This window comes from Hypanus sabinus, chromosome 21 (assembly GCF_030144855.1).
Source record: "Hypanus sabinus isolate sHypSab1 chromosome 21, sHypSab1.hap1, whole genome shotgun sequence".
Taxonomy (NCBI): domain Eukaryota; kingdom Metazoa; phylum Chordata; class Chondrichthyes; order Myliobatiformes; family Dasyatidae; genus Hypanus; species Hypanus sabinus.
In genome coordinates this window covers 53,631,342-53,651,645 of record NC_082726.1, presented here as the reverse complement: position 1 = coordinate 53,651,645, position 20,304 = coordinate 53,631,342, and the positions used below count along the sequence as shown (strand labels likewise).

At 44.6% G+C, this 20,304-nt stretch overlaps 1 protein-coding gene across 6 annotated transcripts in view; it reads left to right on the top strand.

Annotated features, from left to right (window-relative positions):
- kcnma1a (potassium large conductance calcium-activated channel, subfamily M, alpha member 1a) overlaps positions 1-20,304 on the top strand; it is a 924,908-nt gene that overhangs the window by 673,696 nt on the left and 230,908 nt on the right. For all 6 annotated transcript variants that reach the window (XM_059946553.1, XM_059946552.1, XM_059946549.1 and 3 more), the window contains one exon: positions 11,284-11,439. In XM_059946553.1, coding sequence (XP_059802536.1) covers positions 11,284-11,439 — 156 coding nt within the window. The remainder of the gene's footprint in view (positions 1-11,283; positions 11,440-20,304) is intronic.

Sequence of the window (20,304 nt, the reverse complement as noted above, 5' to 3'; positions counted from 1 at the left end):
GACCAGATCTGAACACAATGCACCAAATTAGACCTCACCAACATCTAATAAAACTTCAACATAACATCCCAAATTCGTTACTCAGTACTTTGAAATCTCCAGTCATTCTAAATCACACAGTCTGTCTCGGGGATTTCCTACCCCAAGAGCACTATTGAAGTCACTTCATCAGAAGAATAACAGAGTCTAGGCTGGGCAATAGATACTTACTTTGGCAACAGGCCCTCATCATAAATATAAATCAGACAGGGAATATAAATTAGATGCTGGAGGCTTGGTTTGTGATAGGAATTCAGCTGGTGCTTGGCTGTGACTCCAGGAAATGTCCATAAGACCATCAGACTTAGGAGCAGAATTATGCCATTTGGCCCATCATGTCTGCTCCACCATTCCATCATGGAATTTGGTATCTCTCTCAACTCCATTCTCTTGCCTTCTCCCCACAACCTTTGGCACCATTGCTATCCAAGAACCTATCAACCTCCGTTCAAATATACCCAATGACTTGTCCTCCACTGTTGTCCATGGCAAAGAATTCCATAGTATAAATGTCCAAGTATACTGCCTTGGGAATGGAGTTCTCCAGGTTCCCTGCTGCTATGCCAAGGAAAAATTGAGAAGAGAGAGGAAATACTCTTCTGAGGAATGATATGCTCTGTATAAATGTGGAGCATGGTATTCATAATTTATCCTAAGAGCATGGCATATGGCTTTGAGATAGAGTGATATTCGATCGGAAGAGCCTGTGCCAAGAGAAAGGTTTCCCAACCACAACCTGACTCAGCTCCAAGCTGCTGTCTGCCAGAGGATGCCCCTGAGCCTGTTCTTTCACTCGCATTGGCATCGTGTTTCCTCACTAAGAGGGGGAAACAAAAATAAATTGAAACCTGATATTTCTGCAGCATCGATAGAAAATGAGACCAGGAGAAATGCGAGGCATGGTGGAATTTAGGAACCTAGATGTTCTGTTGATATCAGTGTCTGCTGTGGTTTTCTGGGCAGTTCCTGTGCTTTTCAGTCAGGCGGCTGTGGTTCAGCTCTCAAATATCCAGTACAACCCTCCAGTGCGATGCACAATTTGTACCGCACTGGTAGAGGTGTTGGCGCGTGCAGGAGATGTTAAAACAATGGTCGTTGTGCCTGTGTCCATGAATCTCTGCAAGTCCGCTGAGGAAGCCAGGGTCCAGCATCTGCTAATCTACTCTGCTGGAGCCTGTCCTGGGGTTAGAGACATGAGTGTGTGGGAGGGTGGGAGGAAGTTAGGAACAGGGCTTTTCTTTTGCCTTTTGTGCTTTATTACCTGGTGAAGTATGTTCTGTTTTGTTGCGTTCTGTGCTGTTCTGCCGAGCCTGGGGGGCACGCTATGTTGGTGGCGGAACATGTGGTGACACTTGTAGGTTGTTTCCAGCACAGCCTTGGGTGTGTTGGTTGTTAAGGCAAATGGCACATTTCACCGTATATTTCACTGTACACGTGATGCCTAAATCTAAAATCTATAGGTTCCATTTTGTCACCTCAAATGGAGTAAAAGATTTCTGAATGGACCCATGTACCACTATTTCACTATTTCTTTTTCTTTTTTTTTGTTTGTTAATATATATTTTTTCATTTATTGTAGCATGTAGATTTTTTATGTCTTGCACAGCATTGCTGCCACAAAACAACAAATTTCCCAGCATATGCCAGTGATATTAAACCCGATACTGATTCTGAAGATCACAAGGCACCATTTCATTTACCCAAATACATCACCCACCTCCCCGCACTCAACAGCAAAGGTTACATGGTCAGCATCACACCACTGTTACAGGGAACGTGTTGAGCACCAAACTGTTATCACGACAATTCCCTCACAGCACTGCTTACACTTCTGCTGGTAGAAGAGTTTGGTGAGACGTTACAATAAGTACAAGGTGTTGCATTTTGGGAAGAGAAATCTGGGTAGGATTTTCACAGTGAACAGTAGATCCCTGTGCAGTATTACAGAACAGAGAAACCCAAGTGTACAAGTGTGTGGTTCCCTGAAAGTGGTGTTGCAGGTAGACAGGGTGATGAAGAAGACCTGTGGCATGCTGGCCTTCGTCAGTGAAGGCACTGCGCAGAGAATGTTGTGTTGCAATTGTACCAGATGTTGCTGAGGCATTTGGAATATTGGGTTCAGTCTTGGTCACCTAGCTGAGGAAATAAGTTATTAAACTGGAAAGACTGCGGAGAAGATTTACAAGATGTTTTCAGGGCTTGAGAGACTGAGTTGTGGAGAAAGGTTTTTTCCAAACTATATGTTACTATCAAATGATTTTTTTTAGGCATCCGTTAACCTCGTGAGACTATGCATTGGCGCTTTGGAAGGCTTCCAGTGTGCAGGCCTGGGCAGGGCTGAATGGGAGACTGGCAGTTGCCCAAGCTGCAAGCCTTCCCCTCTCCATGCCACTGATGTTGTCCAAGGGAAGGGCACTAGGACCCAAGCAGCTTGGCAGATGTTGTCGCAGAGCAATGTGTTGTTAAGTGTCTTGCTCAAGGACACAATGCGCTGCCTCAGCTGAGGCTCGAACCAGTGACCTTCAGATCACTAGACTGATGCCTTATCTGCTTGGCCACATGCCAACACAAAGGATATATGTCACCATATGCTGTAGAACCCTGAGATTCATTTTCTTGTGGGCATATATCTCAATAAATATATAGAATAATAAGCATAACAGAATTAATGAAAGACCATCCAACTTGGACATTCTACCAGAATACAGAAGACAACAAACTGTACAAATACAAAAAAAGAAAAAATTAATAAGAATAAATAAGCAATATATCAAGAACATGAGATGAAGTCCTTGAAAGTGAGTCCATTAGTTGTGGAAACATTTCAATGATAGGGCAAGTGAAGTTATTCCCTTTGGTTCAAAAGACTGATTGCTATGGGGAAGTAACTGTTCCCAAACCTGGTGGTGTGAGACCTGAGGCTCCTGTACCTTCCTGGTGGCATACAGTGAGAAGAGAGCATTACCTGGGTGTAGGGGGTCCCTGATGATGGATGCTGTTTTCCTGCAAAAGCAGGCTAGTACTTTATTCGTTAGAGCATAGGAGAATGGGGGGGGCGATATTACAGAGGTGTATGAAATCACATGGAGTGGGTGAAAGGTCACGGCCTTTTTTCCAGGACTGGGGAATCAAGGGGTAGAAGACAGAGAATTAACATGAGAGGAGAGAAGGGGAACTTTTTCACCCAGAAGGTGTTCTGCATGAGGAATGAGCTACTGAAGGAAGTTGTTGAGGTAGGTATGTTAATATCATTTAAAAAGCACTTGGGCAGGTATGTGGTTAGGAAATATTTATGGGTAAATGGAAAAAATTCAGTCTGCATGGACGAGTTGGGCAGAAGGACTTATTTCCATGCTGTGTGACTCTGATTCTAGTAGTAAAATACTAAAGAATCTCTCTGGACAGGATAGGTGATATATAAATGCAAATATCTTTTTACTTGGACAAGCACTTTGAACACATCCATTCTACTCCCAGGGTGAATGATGAGGCAGGAGCTTCTGCTGCTCCCCCATGTGGTAGTTGTTGGAATTGTAGAATGAAAATCTCACTCCCTCTCAGAAAGAAATAGTTGCTTTTCTCAAAAGCTAATGAAGATTGTTGCAACAATTCTGCAACAGACATAAGAAGTTTGAGTCCTGAATCCCACAGTCAGCATTAGAGACTCAAAAACATTTTCGGTAACAAAGACTGAAAACTGGGCTCATTGATTTGTTTTGTACAATATTTTGTAGTCGCGGCTCGTGGACAGGGAACCGCTGTCCTGTATCTGCTTTGTGGAGTCAGTCGTTCAGTCTTTGTGTCTTTCATCGCCTTTTGTGAGGAAAGGGACGTTCTGCTCTGGGACCCTTATTATCTCAATCTGTCAATTGCAGTCTCCTGCCTTTTTTTTTACAAAAATACACTTAAGAGATTGGCTTTATTTGTCACATATATATTGAACTATATAGTGACTTGCATAACTTGTGTCCTAGATGTGCTCAGAGCAGCCAGCAGGTTGCTATGCTTCCGGTGCCAATGTAGCCCGTCCTCAACGTGCTAACTCTCGCCCTCATATCTTTTTGGAATGTGGGAGGAAACCAGAGCACCTGGCAGAAACCCATGTGGCCACAGACAGCGGCAAGAATTGAACCCTGATGTTACAGCTGGCACTGTAAGACGTTACGCATACTGCGATGCTACTGCACCATCCGTACTGAACCTCTCTGGAAGTCCAACGGGTTTTCAGATGTCAGACTCACCAATGCAGACCTCAGTTTAGTGTAGTTAGGGATGTTCACAAAAGCCAGTTCTGTTGATATCCCATGAACAAGTAAACAAAGGGAGATGAAACAACTGCAATCAATTATCACTCAGTAAGTGAATCTGAAATTTTTGGCAGTGGGCAGTACAAACTGTTCAGGGAGAGTATTTCCCTTTTACACTCATAATAATACACTCAGTGGCAATCTGCCTTCTCTACTTAAAAAGGTAGCTACCAAATGTATGTTCATAGTCTTCTGCTGCTGTAGCCCATCCACTTCAAGGCTTTTCTGCACAGCTTTCTTGTAATATGTAGTTATTTGAGTTACTGCTGCCTTCTTGTCAGCTTGAACCAGTCCTGCGTTCTCCTCTGACCTCTCATTAACAAGGCATTTGTGACCACAGATTAGTTTTTTTTCTGTTGCTTTTTGCATCATCCTCTGTGAATGCTTGAGACTGTAGTGTGTGAAAATTTCTGATCAAAGTTCAAAGTAAATTTATTATCAAAGTATATATTCTGTACGTCACCATGTATGATTCATGCGGGGCTTTCATAGTAGATACAAGAAACAATAGAATCAATGAAAGACTGCATCCAACAGATGGACAAACAACCAAAGGGCAACAGACAACAAACTGTGGAAAAACAAAAAAAAGGAAAGAACAAATAATAATAATGATAAATAAATAAGCGATAAATATCGAATATGTGAAATGAATAATCCTTGAAAGTGAGTCCACAGGGTTGTGGGAAGAGCTCAGCAATGGGGTGAGTGAAGTTAGCCCCTCTGGTTCAGGGGTAATAACTGTTCCTCAAACTGGTGATAAGACTGCTGAAGCTCCTGTACCTCCTTCCCAATGGCAACAGTAGGAAAAGAGCATGGACGGGATGGTGAGGGTATTTGGTGATGGACAGTGCCTTCCTGTGAAGAGCACTCCCTGTAAATCTGCTCAGTGGTGGGGAGGGCTTTACCTATGTAGGACTGGGCTGTATCCACTACTTTTTGTAGACTTTTCCATTCAAGGGCACGAGTATTTCCATATCAGGCTGTGATGCAGCCAGTCAATATATTCTCCACTGCCTATCCATAGAAGTTTGTCAAAGGTAATGTGCTGAATCTTCACAAGTTTCTCGGAAAGCAGAGAAGCTGCTGTACTTTCTTTGTAATGGCATTTGGGTGCTGCAGCCAAGACACATCTTCTGAAATGATATCACCGAGGAATTTAAAGTTGCTGACCCCCTTCACCAACGAGGACTGGCTCGTGGACCTCCAGTTTCCTCTTCCTGAAGTCAATAATCAGCTCCTTGGTCTTGCTGATTTTGAGTGAGAAGTTGTTGTTGTGGCACCACTCAGGCAGATTTTCAATGTCCCTTCTATATGTAATTCATCACCACCTTTAACTCAGGCAATGACAGTGGTGTTGTCAGCTAACTTAAATACATTATTGGAGTTGTACTTAGCTTCAGAGTCATAAGTATTAAGCGAGTATAGCAGAGGGCTCAGCACACAGCCTTATGGAAATCATAGAGGAGATGTTTTGCCATTCTGAACTGACTGGAGTCAGCAGTTGAGGAAATTGAGGATCCATTTGCACAAGGAGGTATTGAAGCTTACTGATCAGTTTTGAGGGGATGATAGCATTGCATGTTGAGCTGAAATCAGTGAAGAGAATCCTGGTATATGCATCTTTGCTGTCCAGATGTTCCATAGTCGAGTGAAAAGCCAGAAAAATGGCATCTGCTGTGGACCTGTTGTGACAGTAGGCAAATTGGAGTAGATCCAAGATGCCTCTCAGGTGGGAGTTGATATGTTCCACCAACCTCTCAAAGTACTTTATCACAGTGGTTGTAAGTGCTACTGGATGATAATCATTGTGACAGTTACCACATTCTTCTTAGACACCGGTGTAATTGAAGCCTGGTTGAAGCAGGCGGAAAGCTCAGACTGCTGAAGTGGGAGGTTAAAGATATCAGTGAACACTCCAGCCAGCACAGGCCTTTAGTACTCGGCCGGATACCCCAGCTGGGCCGGATGCTGTCCATAGCATCACCCTTCTGAAGGATGCTCTCATGTCAACCTCAGAGTCTGAAATCACAGGGTGACTGGGGACTGTGGAAGTTTGTGATGGTACCTCCATGTTTTGATGGCCAAAGTGAGCAGAAGAGGTATTGAGCTATGTCAGTTAGTTTCACTCTGTAGTAGGTGATTGCATTCAAGCCCTGCCACAATTGTCGAGCATACATCAGAGATTCAAGTTTGCCCCGGCTTGCCACTTCGCATGTGAGCTGGCTTTGTAGAGCCCGTACCTGGACCTCTTGTATTGGTCGCCAGACCTGAACGTCACTGATCAGGCAAACTGCAGATCTCATGGTTGATCCACAGCTTCTGAATGATTTTGTGGGGACACACTCACTTAGAACTGTTTCTATAAAATCAGATCCTCTGATGAGAGTCCTTGAACCTGGCCTAGACCACTGACTGAAAGCAACCCCATTGTCACATCTCAGCTTCCCATGACCATCTCTTTGTTGTCCTTACTTCTGGAGCCTTGCTCTTTAGCCTCTAACTGTATGCAGGTAGGAGGAAGACAGCCAAATCATTAGATTTGCCAAAATGCAATTTAGTAAGCATTCCTTATGGTCGTACAGTAGTGGTCGAGTATGTTGGGACCCCTGGTGCTGTATGTCATATGTTGATGGTAATCGGCCAGAGATCTCTTCAAACAAGCCTGATTGAAGTTCCCGACTATGATTTGAAATGCGTTGGGCAGGCCATTTCTTGTTTGCTGATGGTGGCACTCAGTACCTCATGTGTCTGTTTAACAGCGACCTTTGATGCTACGTAAACTGCAGTCAGCATCACAGGGGAGAACTCTCTTGATAAGTAGAATGGTTGGGACTTAATCATTAGATGTTCCAGGTCAGTGGAACAAGTGTGCAGCAAGCCCACCATAAAGAATTTATCATGATAGCCACCTTTTTCCTTCCCCTAATCAGCAGTCCAGTCCATTCTGTGTATCAAGAAGCGTTTGGGTCTGATCGCGGAATCTGTTGAGTTCAGAGTGAGCCATGTCTGTATGAACGCAGAGTGCAACAATTCTCCTTGTCCCTCCGATACAGCGATCTTGACTTTAGTTCCTCAGCCTTGTTCTCCAGCGACTATGCATTTTTTAACAAGATACTTTGTAGAGGAAGGTTCAAACCTTGGCGTTTCTCCCTCTCTTCCAGCCATTGTGCTGTTCCTTTATCTGCTAAAAGTGCCTTATCTGCATTCTTGAGAGTTAAGTCTGCTGAGTCCTTCAGAAGATCGTGGAATTGCTAATTCATTAAGATGGTTCAAAAGTATGTTACTTAAAGGGAAATCACAGGCTGAAGATGATATTGAAAGCAGTTCAGACGAAGTATATTTAGAAGTTTTGTCAGCTGCCTGCAAAACATCGACAATTTTCTCCAGTGTCATTTTGAGCGGGCACTGGTGAGAAAAAACCCAGTCTGGCATCAACAATCATTCCACAGTCAAAGTCACTTTGATCACATTTCTTCCCCATTCTAATAACAACTGAACCCCTTCACCATGTATTTAATGCATTGAGTTGCTGCCGCATGTTTGGCTGATTGGCTCTTTGCATTAACAAGTGGATGTACATTTAGATACTGAGCATACTGTGAAAAACAATAAAGAAATTTGCATTTATGCTAACCTTCTCAGGTGGTTGAGAGCCCATTAACTGTTTCTCAAATGAATGCCAGGGAATCTTTTATGCCCTAGATGTGGCTTTGGTTAAATAGGGCAGCATAGTAGCTTAACAGTTAATGCAAGCACATTACAGCACCAGCGATCACTGATTGTGGGTTCTCCCCTGACTTGATCTGACACAAACAGCATAATTCCCTATATGTTCCAATGTTTGTGTGACAAGTTCATCTTATCAGTAAACAGTTGATGCTTTACCCTTTAGTCCATAATGGGTAAAGCTGTCCCTACCATTGAGCACATCTACAACGGAGCATTTTCACAGGAAAACAGCATTAATCGTCAGGGATCCCACCACCCAGGTCATGCGCTCTTCTCACTGCTGCCATCAGGAAGAAAGTACAGGAGCCTCAGGACTCACACCACCAGTTATTACCCGTCAACTGTCAGGCCTTTGAATGAAAGGGGATAACTTCACTCAACTTAAACTCACTTTCAAGGATTCTTCATCTCCTGTTCTCGATATTTATTACTTATTATTATTATTTCTTTCCTTTTGTATTTGCACAGTTTGATGATTTTTGCACACCTGTTGAATGTTCTGTTGGTGTGGTCTTTCATTGATACTTTTATGATTATTATTCTATTCTGGACAATTGAGTACACCAGCAAGAAAATGACTCTCAGCGTTGTATATGCTCTGTCACTATAAATTTATTTTGAACTTTCATCAGGTCTGGAAAGGAAGGGGGAAGAGGCCAGGATAAGAAGACTGGTGGAGTGGTAGGAGTACAAGCTGGCAGGTGATAGGGGAGACCCGGTGAGGGATCACCAGTCAGTTAGACGGCGGTGAAGAAGGTTTTAAATGGGGCCAATGAGACTCCTCCTCGCCTCCTAATTCCGCGCAAGTGCCGCTCTGCTCGGGGTGCAGGTGAATCTCAGACTTTGTTGATTTGGCCTGCCATCTGATCATAAGCAGGACAGTTCATGTGTCAGCAGGTTATTAGCTAATGGGCCATCTACCGTAATGATTATGTGCTTTCTCTGGATCCAGCTTTGGTATAAACCTCTGTGAAACTAAAATTTGCTGAAAGAACTCATGTAACTCTCCTTTTCCCAATGACCATCCTATGTTTCCCTTCATCCCCTAACACCTTGGAAACTGTATTTGAAAGCTGATTTTAAAACCAGGAGTGAAAATTTACAAGGATGTTGACAGAACTTGAGGACCTAAGTTAGGGGAAGTTTGAGCAGGTTAGGATTTATTGCGGGGCAAATAGGAGAATGATGGGAGCTCTAATAGAGATATACAAATTTATGAGTACAGATGGGGTAAACATGTGCAGGCCTTTCCCCCCTAAGGTTAGGTGAGACTAGAACTAGAGGTCATAGGTTTAGGGTGAAAGGTAAAATATTTAAGCAGAACCTGAGAGGGAACTTCATCACTCAGAGGGAGGAGTGTTTGTGGAACGAGCTGCCAGCAGAAGTGATGGATATGGGTTCAACTGCAACATTTAAGAGAAGTTTCGATAGGTACATGGCTGAGAATATGGAGGGCAGTGGTCTGGGTGCCAGTAAATAGGACTAAGCACAGAATAGAAGTTTCTGTGCTGTGGAACTCTGTGGCTCTGTGAAACACTTGCCAAAGTCTGTGCATTTAAGCTTGTATGTAAAAGAAAGAATTGTTCTGCCCTTGACCTTGAGAGTGAGAATGAAAGTCGGCTGCTGACAAACGTATCGTGGCTTGTCTCATCCATAGAGAAGAGCAGATGTTGTGGAGGGAATATGCAGAGAGAACATTTCCACTTGTGGCGAAGGGCATGAGCAGAGGGCAACCAGTAAATTCAACAGGGATTTTGGAATAAAGTTCCCTGGCCAAAGAGTGTATGGAGTTCACCATTGCAGGGAATGATTGAGGTGAAAAGTGTGGATTCACAGTTATTTCAGATGCTGGACAAACATATGGGCGAAAATTATGTACAGCTTTTTGCTGGTGGATCGAGATGAGGTAAGCGGCTCCAGTGGAGCAGGAATTCCAGCACGGAGATTTTGGGCTGAGTGGCCGCACAAAGGGTTGTAAACTCAGCCAGGCTCCATCATGGGCACTAACCTCCCCACCATCAAGGACATCTTTGTAAGGCGATGCCTCAGGAAGGTGGCATCGATCTTTAAGGACCCTCACCATCCCCGACAAGCCCCCTTCTCATTGCTATCATGAAGGAGGAGGTACAGGAGCCTGAAGGCACACACTCATCACTCATAGAAATAGCTTCTTCCCCTCCATCATCAGATTTCTGAACGGACAGTGGAACACGAATACTACCTGACTTTTTTTTCCCGCTTTTTTGCAGTATTTAGAGTCTCAGAAAAGTACAGCATAGAAACAGGCCCTTTGGCCCATCTAGTCTGTATCAAACCATTTAAACTACCTACTACCATCGACCTGCTCCAGGAACTCCCCCTCCATACCCCGACCATCCAAAATTTATTTAATGTTTAAATATACTTCTTATTACAGTTTATAATATATTTGTATGTAGAATACTGTACTGCTGCTGCAAAACAGCACATTTCACGACATATGTCATTGATAATAAACTAGATTCGGATTCTGTGCTATCTATTCCATGTGAGCCTTCGGTATATAGAGATCCACCTCTCATTTCCCAGGACAGCAGGAAAGTGAGAAGGGGCTGAAACAAATACATAGGCAAACAACCATCTTAAAACATATCATCTGTTGAGATTTTTACTTCAGATGTAATTTCAGCTGCGGTTCAGCATGATTCCCTGTTCTCCTCCAGCCCCCTCTCCGAGCTGTTTTATTTTGCATGTTCTTTATTTAAAACGTCTGCATGGTGCGGCACTTCAAACCGAAGGAGACACCTGCAAAACGTCAGGCAACAAATAGCAGTGTTGACAGCCCAGACACAACCTGGCAAAGAGGCAAGTAAAACTGGTGTGTATTGGGCCTGTCACCAGTGCTCTCCATGGAAACTATCCAGCTGCTTGTAGTTCCTGAAGTTCATTACAGCACCAAAATGCCACACTGGCACTCCCATGCAAACAATATAAAAACAAAACGAAGTGTTAAAGAGTGGCAAAATTGGAAAGGTAAGCGGGGCCCCAGGGGAGCGTGCTCAGAATAGGCAGCAGATGCGTGTACAGGCATGCACAATGTCACTCTTCAAAAACACTGAAGGTACCATTGTGTGAAACACTGCAGTTGACAAGATTTTGTGTTAAAAATACTTTGTGGCGGAGCGAGAGGGCAATTGAGTTAGTAACTTTTAATCTTTGCTTTCAGGCCCATCTGCTGAACATACCCAGCTGGAACTGGAGGGAGGGCGATGATGCAATTTGCCTCGCGGAACTGAAGCTGGGCTTCATAGCTCAGAGTTGCCTGGCTCCAGGCCTCTCTACGATGCTGGCCAACCTCTTCTCCATGAGGTCATTTGTCAAGGTATTGTGCTGTCTCTTCACATTAAGCCTGATGGAACATTCATGCAGCTTGTCAGCCTTCTGAACATATCTGGAAGGAGGAAAGAGAGAGAAATGGAAGAATCTCCCCTCATTCTTTATTTTTCAGAGCTCATTTACCACAGTTCCTTGTGCCTGTGCTGTTTGAAGTTCAAAGTAAATTTATCATCAAAGTACTTACTGTATATGTCACCACGTACTCTCCTGACACTCATTATTGTGTGGGCATTCATGGTAAATACAAAGAAACAGAATAGATTCAATGAAAACACATACAACAATTACGGACAAACTCACAAACTATAGAAGACAACAAATTGTGCAAATGCAGGAAAAAAAGTAATGATAATAATAAATAAATAAGCATAAATGTCGTGAGCTTGAGCTGTAGATTCCTTAGGGTTGTCCAGGGATTGTGGAGTAGGTACAGTGTCGGTGTATGAGAAGTTATCCCCTCTGGTTCAAGAGCTTGAGGGGTAGTAACTGTTTCTGAAGCTGCTGGTGTGGGACTTGATGCTCCTGCACCTCCTTCCTAATGGCAGCAGTGAGAAGAAAGCATGGCCTGGGTGGTGGGCCATGGAGCTTGTGCTTACAACAGATCTGGTGGCCTTTTCGTAGTTTTTATTTTAGTTGATATTTGTGGATAGAGCATAGAACTGTACAACACACACACAATATGCTGGAGAGGCGATGGTGCCTCCTGTAGATGCTGTCTGACCTGCTGACTTTACTTAGTGATATAGCACAGAGTAGACCATTCTGGCCTTCGAGCCATACTGTCCAGCAACCCTCCAGCATTTTGTGTTGCTCTGGATTTCCCATATCTGCAGAACCTCATCTGACACAGAACAGCACATCATAGTACTGGCATTTGGCCCATGATATTCTGACCTTTTAACCTACTTCAAAGTTCAAAATAAATTTAATTTTGAAGTATGTATACGTCACCATATATTATCCTGAGCTTTAGTTTCTCACAGGTGTTCACAGTAGACCAAAGAAATAGAATAGAATCAATCAAAAACACAAAGACAGACAAGCAAACAATGTGCAAATACAAAAAATACCAATTATAAATAGATAAATAATTCTGAGGAAAGCTAATTACAGAATCCTTGAAAATGAGTCCATGGGTCGAGGAATTAGTTCAGTGTTGAGATGAGTAAAGTTAACCATGCTGGTCCAGGAGCCTGATAGTTGAGGAGTAGGAACTGTTCCTGAAGCTGTGGGACCTAAGGCTCACTTTGGTGACAAGAACAGGAAGGCAGATTACTATCTAAATGGAGTCAAGTTAGGAAAAGGGGAAGTACAACGAGATCTAGGTGTTCTTGCACATCAGTCAATGAAAGCAAACATGCAGCTACAGCAGGCAGTGAAGAAAGCTAATGACATGCTGGCTTTTATAACAAGAGGAATTGAGTATAGTAGTAAAGAGGTTTTTCTGCAGTTGTACAGGGCCCTGGTGAGACCCCACCTGGAGTATTGTGTGCAGTTTTGGTCTCCAAATTTGAGGAAGGACATTCTTGCTATTGAGGGAGTGCAGCGTAGGTTCACAAGGTTAATTCCTGGAATGGCGGGACTGTCATATATTGAAAGATTGGAGCGACTGGGCTTGTATACACTGGAATTTAGAAGGATGAAAGGGGATCTGATTGAAACATATAAGATTATTAAGGGATTAGACACACTGCAGGCAGGAAGCATGTTCCCACTGATAGGTGAGTTCAGAACTAGAGGCCACAGTTTAAGAATAAGCGGTAGGCCATTTAGAACAGAGATGCGGAAAAACTTTTTCACCCAGAGAGTGGTGGATATGTGGAATGCTCTGCCCCAGAAGGCAGTGGAGGCCAAGTCTCTGGATGCATTCAAGAGAGAGTTAGATAGAGCTCTTATAGATAGCGGGGTCGAGGAATATGGGGAGAGGGCAGATACGGGGTACTGATTGTGTATGATCAGCCATGATCACAGTGAATGGCGGTGCTGGCTAGAAGGGCTGAATGGCCTACTCCTGCACCTATTGTCTATTGTCTATTGCTCCTTTACCTCCTTCCTGATAGTAGCATTGAGAAGAGAGAATAGCCTGGTTGGTGGGGGCCCTTGATGATGGACGTTGCTTTCTTGTGGGAGCGCTGCTTGTAGATGTGCTCGATTATGCCAAGATTAACTTAATCCTTCCTTCCGATATAGCCCTCTGCTTTCCTTTCATCTATGTCCCTAAGAGTCTCTTAAATGACCGTAATGTATCTGCCTCTATCACCACCATCTTTCTCCTCTTTCACACATGGAATAATGAGTAGTTCTGAGGTGAGACTCAGATGGATTATTTGATCATACTCTGGACAGAACCAATTGCCCAGCGACCAGGACAAGAGTCAACATCTGTAGTACATCCTCCAGAGCCTCGCTGTCTCTTGGAAGGAACGCTTTTCCAGGATTCCGGCAGCAGGCAAGTCTGCATGGTGTATGGTTGACAGTTCTCTGGTGAGTGGAGATGTTTCCTCATTCCTAGCAAGCGCACCCTGGTGCTGTGGAAACCTCTGGCACATCTCACTGTAGCTTTCAATGTACGTGCGATAAATATGTCTAAGCACAGTGGATAAAATCATAAGAGGCACAGACAGCTCTTTCCCCCAGCGTGGAAATGTCAAATACAAGAGCGCACAGCTAAAAAGTAAGAAAAGGGAAATCTAAAGGTGATTTCCAAGGCCATTTTCTTACACAGGGGGGTGGTAGGTGCTGGGGAAGTGGTGAAAGCAGATGACATTCCCAATGTTTAAGAGGTGTTCAGATAAACATGGAATTAAGGAAAATAGATCATGTGTAGTTTAAATTGACATCATGGTCAGCACACACATTGTGGGCTGAAGGGCCTGTTCCTGTACTGTACTGTTCTGTGTTCTATGTGGGTTCTCACTGGCAATACCAGCATTTAACGCACCTCCCTAATTACTCCTGAGCTGAGGAGGCAGTTAAGACACAGCCAAGTTAGTGGATTTTGTGTCACACACAGGCTGGGCTAGGAGGAAAGATATCTGCTGCTGAAGGACACTAATGAACTGGATGGGTTCATAAAATAATCCATTTGTTTCGTGGTCACTGCTATTGGACCGCACACTCCCCAAAATTCCAGACTGAGGTAAGGACGTGAACTTAAATTCCCCAACTCCCCTGGTGAAATTTAAACTCATCTGTCCAGATCATTATTCTGCCGAGACCTTGTAACTTCAAACTTCTGGCTGTTAATGCAGTCACTTAGCCATCGTACAGCAGTACTGCACTGTAATGAGGTGCTCAACTGATTATCTTTGTACGTGCCCGCTGAGGTGGCTGGTGTTCTCACCTATTGTCTACATGCTCTTCGACAGCAGAATGTCTGTACCTCACCCTGCCTTAGGTCCTCCCTGGCACACTGCTCTCTCCGTGAAAAGGTTTAGACCCTTACTTCAGAAATAAGCCTTACCGTTATTCGTCACACGTACATCCAGACTCACAGTGAAGTGGGCTATTTACATCATTGACCAACGCAGTCCGAGAATGCGCTAGGGGCAGCCCACCGATGTCGCCACGCTTCCACGCCAACATAGCATGCCCACAACTCCCTAACCCTAACTCACATGTCTTCTGGAAACCGGAGAACCCGGAGAAAGCCCATGCATGCACAGGGGGAGCTTACAAACTCTTTACAGAGCAGCTGGAATTGAACCCTGGTTGCGGGAGCTGCAAAGCCTCACAGTTACCCCTATGGTACTGTGCTGCCCCTTGCTGTAGCAGACCACTTCCCAGTCTAGTGCTTGCCACTCTCCTACAGGGAGGAGACGATGCCTCGGGTGAGGATTCAGGGGAGATTTGTGAGGATGAGATCAGGGCAGAGAACATAGTTAAATACAGAGACCGGATTGTCTAGAATTGGAGACTGTAAGTTGATTTACATAAGGTTATAAGATTATTTGAAGCTCGCAAAGGACAGAGTGAGCTCGGGAGAGTTTGATAGCTGGCAAACTTAGCTTGAAGTTAACTGACAGAAAGACTGGAGATGGGGTTGGGAAGAAAATATTCAAAGGGTGATGGAAGGAAACTTTGAAAGCAGTCACTGTGATGATTGTGGATGCTCTGGTTATTATCTTTCTAATTTAGGAATGGTTTTCACAGATTGGAAGTTAACAAATGCGATCCACTATTGACAAAACGAGTAAGAGTGAAAGGATGTTATATAATACAGTGTACCCACACTTTGTGGCCATTCAGATAATAAAAATTTGTCCTTGGGGAATCATAAATCACTAGCAAAATCTTTACCCTCCCCTTCCCCCTACCACACTTTCTGCAAGGATCACTACCTCTGCAATTCCCTCGTCCATTCGTCCCTCCCCACTCATTTCCCTCCCGGCACTTATCCCTGCAAGTGGCCTAAATCCTATACTTGCCCAACACCTCATCCCTCACCTCGATTCAGAACCTCAAACAGTCCTTCCGGGTGAAGTAACACTTCACATGTGAATCTGCTGTGGTTGCCGATTGCGTCCGGTGCTCCCAATGTGACCTCCTCTGCATTGGTGAGACTGGTTGAGAACTAGAGGACCGCTTCGTCGAGCACCTCCGCTCCATCCGCCACAAGCGGAACTTCCCGATGGCCAAACGTTTTAATTCTGATTCCCGTTCCTGTTCCGACATGTCAGTCCATGACCTCCTCTTCTGCCAAGGTGAGGCCACCCTCAGAGTGGAGGAGAAACACCTTGTATTCTGTCTGGGTGGCCTCCAAACCAGGTGGTATGAATATTGATTTCTCCTTCCAGTAAAAAAATTTCCCCCTCCGCCTTCATCTAGTCCCCACTCTGACCTTTAACCTCATTTCACCTGCTTATTATTTCCCCAGAGTCCCCTTCTCCTTCCCTTTCTCTGATGGTCCACCCTTCTCTCCTGACAGATTCATTCTTCTCCAGCCCTTTTCCTCCCACTTGGCTTCACCTGTCGCCTTCCAGCTGGCCTCCCTCCCAAACCGCACCCCTTGACCTTTTTATTCTGGCATCTTCTCCCTTCCTTCTCAGTTTGTTATAGACAATAGACAATAGGTGCAGAAGTAGACCATTCGGCCCCTCGAGTCTGCACCGCCATTCTGAGATCATGGCTGATCATTCACTATCAATACCCAGTCCCTGCCTTGTCCCCATATCCCTTGATTCCCCTATCCATCAGATATCTATCCAGCTCCTTCTTGAAAGCATCCAGAGAATTGGCCTCCACCGTCTTCCGAGGCAGTGCATTCCACACCTCCACAACTCTCTGGGAGAAGAAGCTCTTCCTCAACTCTGTTTTAAATAACTGACCTCTTATTCTCAATCTGGTACTGGACTCTCCCAACATCTGGAACATATTTCCTGCCTCAATCCTATCAAATCCTTTAATTATCTTAAACGTTTCAATCAGATCCCCTCTCAATCTCCTCAATTCCAGCGTGTACAAGCCCAATCTCTCCAATCTCTCTGCGTAAGACAGCCCTGCCATCCCAGGAATCAACCTAGTGAATCTACGCTGCACTTCCTCAATTCCCAGAATGTCCTTCCTTAAACCTGGAGACCAAAACTGTACACAATATTCCAGGTGTGGTCTCACCAGGGCCCTGTACAAATGCAAAAGAACATCCTTGCTCTTGTATTCAATTCCCCTTGTAACAAAGGCCAACATTCCATTTGCCCTCTTCACTGCCTGTTGCACTTGCTCATTCACCTTCATTGACTGGTGAACTAGGACTCCGAGGTCTCTTTGCATTTCTCCCTTACCTAACTCGACACCATTCAGACAATACTCTGCCCTCTTGTTCCTGCTTCCAAAGTGGATAACTTCACATTTATTCACATTGAATGACATCTGCCAAGTATCTGCCCACTCACTCAGCCTATCCAAGTCTCCCTGTATTCTCCTAACGTCCTCTTCGCATGTCACACTGCCACCCAGTTTAGTATCGTCAGCAAACTTGCTGATATAGTTTTCAATGCCCTCATCTAAATCATTGACATAAATCGTAAAGAACTGTGGTCCCAATACAGAGCCCTGTGGTACCCCACTAGTCACCTCCAGCCAGTCTGAGAAACACCCATTCACTGCTACCCTTTGCTTTCTATCTGCCAACCAGTTTTCTATCCATGTTGAAACCCTGCCCCCAATGCCATGAGCTCTGATTTTACTCACCAATCTCCTATGTGGCACCTTATCGAATGCCTTCTGAAAATCTAGGTACACAACATCTACTGGCTTACCCTCATCTAACATCCTTGTTACACCCTCAAAAAACTCCAACAGATTAGTCAAGCATGATTTGCCCTTGGTAAATCCATGCTGGCTCGGCCTAATCCTATTTCTGCCATCTAGATGTGCCACTATTTCGTCCTTAATAATGGACTCAAGCATCTTCCCCACGACTGACGTTAGGCTAACAGGGCGACAGTTCTCCGTTTCTCCTTCCCTCCCTTCTTGAAAAGTGGGACAACATTAGCCACTCTCCAATCTTCAGGAACTGATCCTGAATCTAAGGAACATTGGAAAATGATTACCAATGCATCCGCAATTTCCTGAGCCACCTCTTTTAGAACCCTTAGATGCAGACCATCTGGACCCGGGGATTTATTAGCCTTCAGTCCTACCAGTCTACTCATCACAGTTTCTTTCCTAATGTCAACCTGTCTCAATTCCTCTGATATCTTATGACCCTGGCCCATCCGTACATCTGGGAGATTGCTTGTGTCCTCCCTGGTGAAGACAGATCTAAAGTATGCATTAAATTCTGTTGCCATTTCCCTGTTTCCCATAACAATTTCTCCCAATTCATTCTTCAAGGGGCCAACATTGTTCTTAACTATCTTCTTTCTCTTCACATAGCTAAAAAAGCTTTTGCTATCTCCTTTTATATTCCTGGCTAGACTGAGCTCATACCTGATTTTTTCTCTCCGTATTGCTTTTTTAGTTAAGATCTGCTGTTCCTTAAAACTTTCCCAATCATCTGTATTCCCACTCATCTTAGCCCTGTCATACTTCTTTTTCTTTAATGCTATACAATCTCTGACTTCCTTTGTCAACCACTGTGGCCCCTTCCCCCTCTTTGAATCCTTCCTTCTCATTGGAATGAACTGCATTTGCATCTTTTGTATTATGCCCAAGAATATCTGCCACTGCTGATCCACTGTCTTTCCTGCCAGGGCATCCGCCCATTTAACTTTGGCCAGCTCATCCCTCATGGCTCCGTAGTCTCCTTTATTTAATTGCAACACTGACACCTCTGATCTGCCCCTATCCCTCTCAAATTGTAGATAAAAACTTATCATGTTATGATCACTACTTCCTAATGGCTCCTTTACTTCAAGATCACTTATCAATTCCTGTTCATTACACATCACCAAGTCCAAAATAGCCTCGTTCCTGGTTGGCTCAAGCACAAGCTGTTCCAAAAATACATCCCTTAGACACTCCACAAACTCCCTATCCTGGGGTCCAGCACCTACCTGATTCTCCCAGTCCACCTGCATGTTGAAATCTCCCATAACGACTGCATTACCTTTAGCACATGCCAATGTTAACTCCCTAATCAACTTGTACCCAATATCCACGCTACCGTTTGGGGGCCTGTACACAACACCCATTAGGGTCTTTTTACCCTTACTGTTCCTCAGCTCAATCCACACAGACTCTACTTCCCCTGTTCCCAAGTCACCTCTTGCTAAGGACTGAATCGCATTCCTCACCAACAGGGCCACCCCACCCCCTCTTCCCATATTTCTGTCTCTACGATAGCACGTATACCCTGGTACACTCAATTCCCAGGCCTGATCCCCTTGCAGCCATGTCTCCATTATCCCAACAATATCGTAGTTCCCCATTTTCATCTGAGCTTCAAGCTCATCTGTCTTATTTCTGACACTACGCGCATTCAAGTATGGAATTCTTAGCCCATTCCTCCTCTCTTTGCTTAAAACACTGTCTACTGTACCTAACCCAGCTCCTTGAACTTCTATCGGGCAAATTGCACCCTGAATTTTGATGACCTTCTCAAGATCACCGAAACCTTGTACACATTTAACCCCATGCACCTTCTGACCAACCCTCTGGATCTGGATCCCTGCCCCCTGCACATCTAGTTTAAACCCCCCCGAGCAGCACTGGCAAATACTCCCGCAAGAATGTTAGTACCCCTCCGGTTCAGATGTAGACCATCCCTTCGAAACAGATCCCAATGTCCCTGGAACAAAGACCAATTATCCAAAAACCTGAACCCTTCCTTCCTGCACCATGCTCTCAGCCTCGTATTAATGTGCATAATCATTCTATTCTTCGCCTCACTCGCACGTGGCACAGGTAGCAATCCCAAGATTGTCACCCTGGAGGTCCTGCCTTTCAGCTTCACTCCTAACTCCCTGAACTCTCTAAGCAGGAGCCCCTCACTCACCTTACCTACATCATTGGTCCCTACATGGACCACTACATCTGGGTTCATGCCCTCACTCTCAAGAATAGCCTGCACCCGATCTGAGATGTCCCGGACCCTGGCACCAGGGAAGCAACATACCATCCGAGACTCCCGATCTGCACCACAAAATCTCCTATCTGCCCCCCTAACTATAGAGTCCCCTAAAACTATTGCTCTCTTCTCTTCCCTCCTCCCCTTTCTAGTTGAGGGTTCAACCTCTGTGCCAGAGGCAGGACCACTACAACTCATTCCTGGTAGGTCATCCCCATCAACAGTATCCAGTACGGTATACTTATTGTTAATGGGAATGGCCGCAGGGGTGCTCTGCTCTCTCTGCCTGCTCCCCCTGCCTCTCTGGACCGTCACCCATCTGCCTACTTCTTGGTTTTTTGG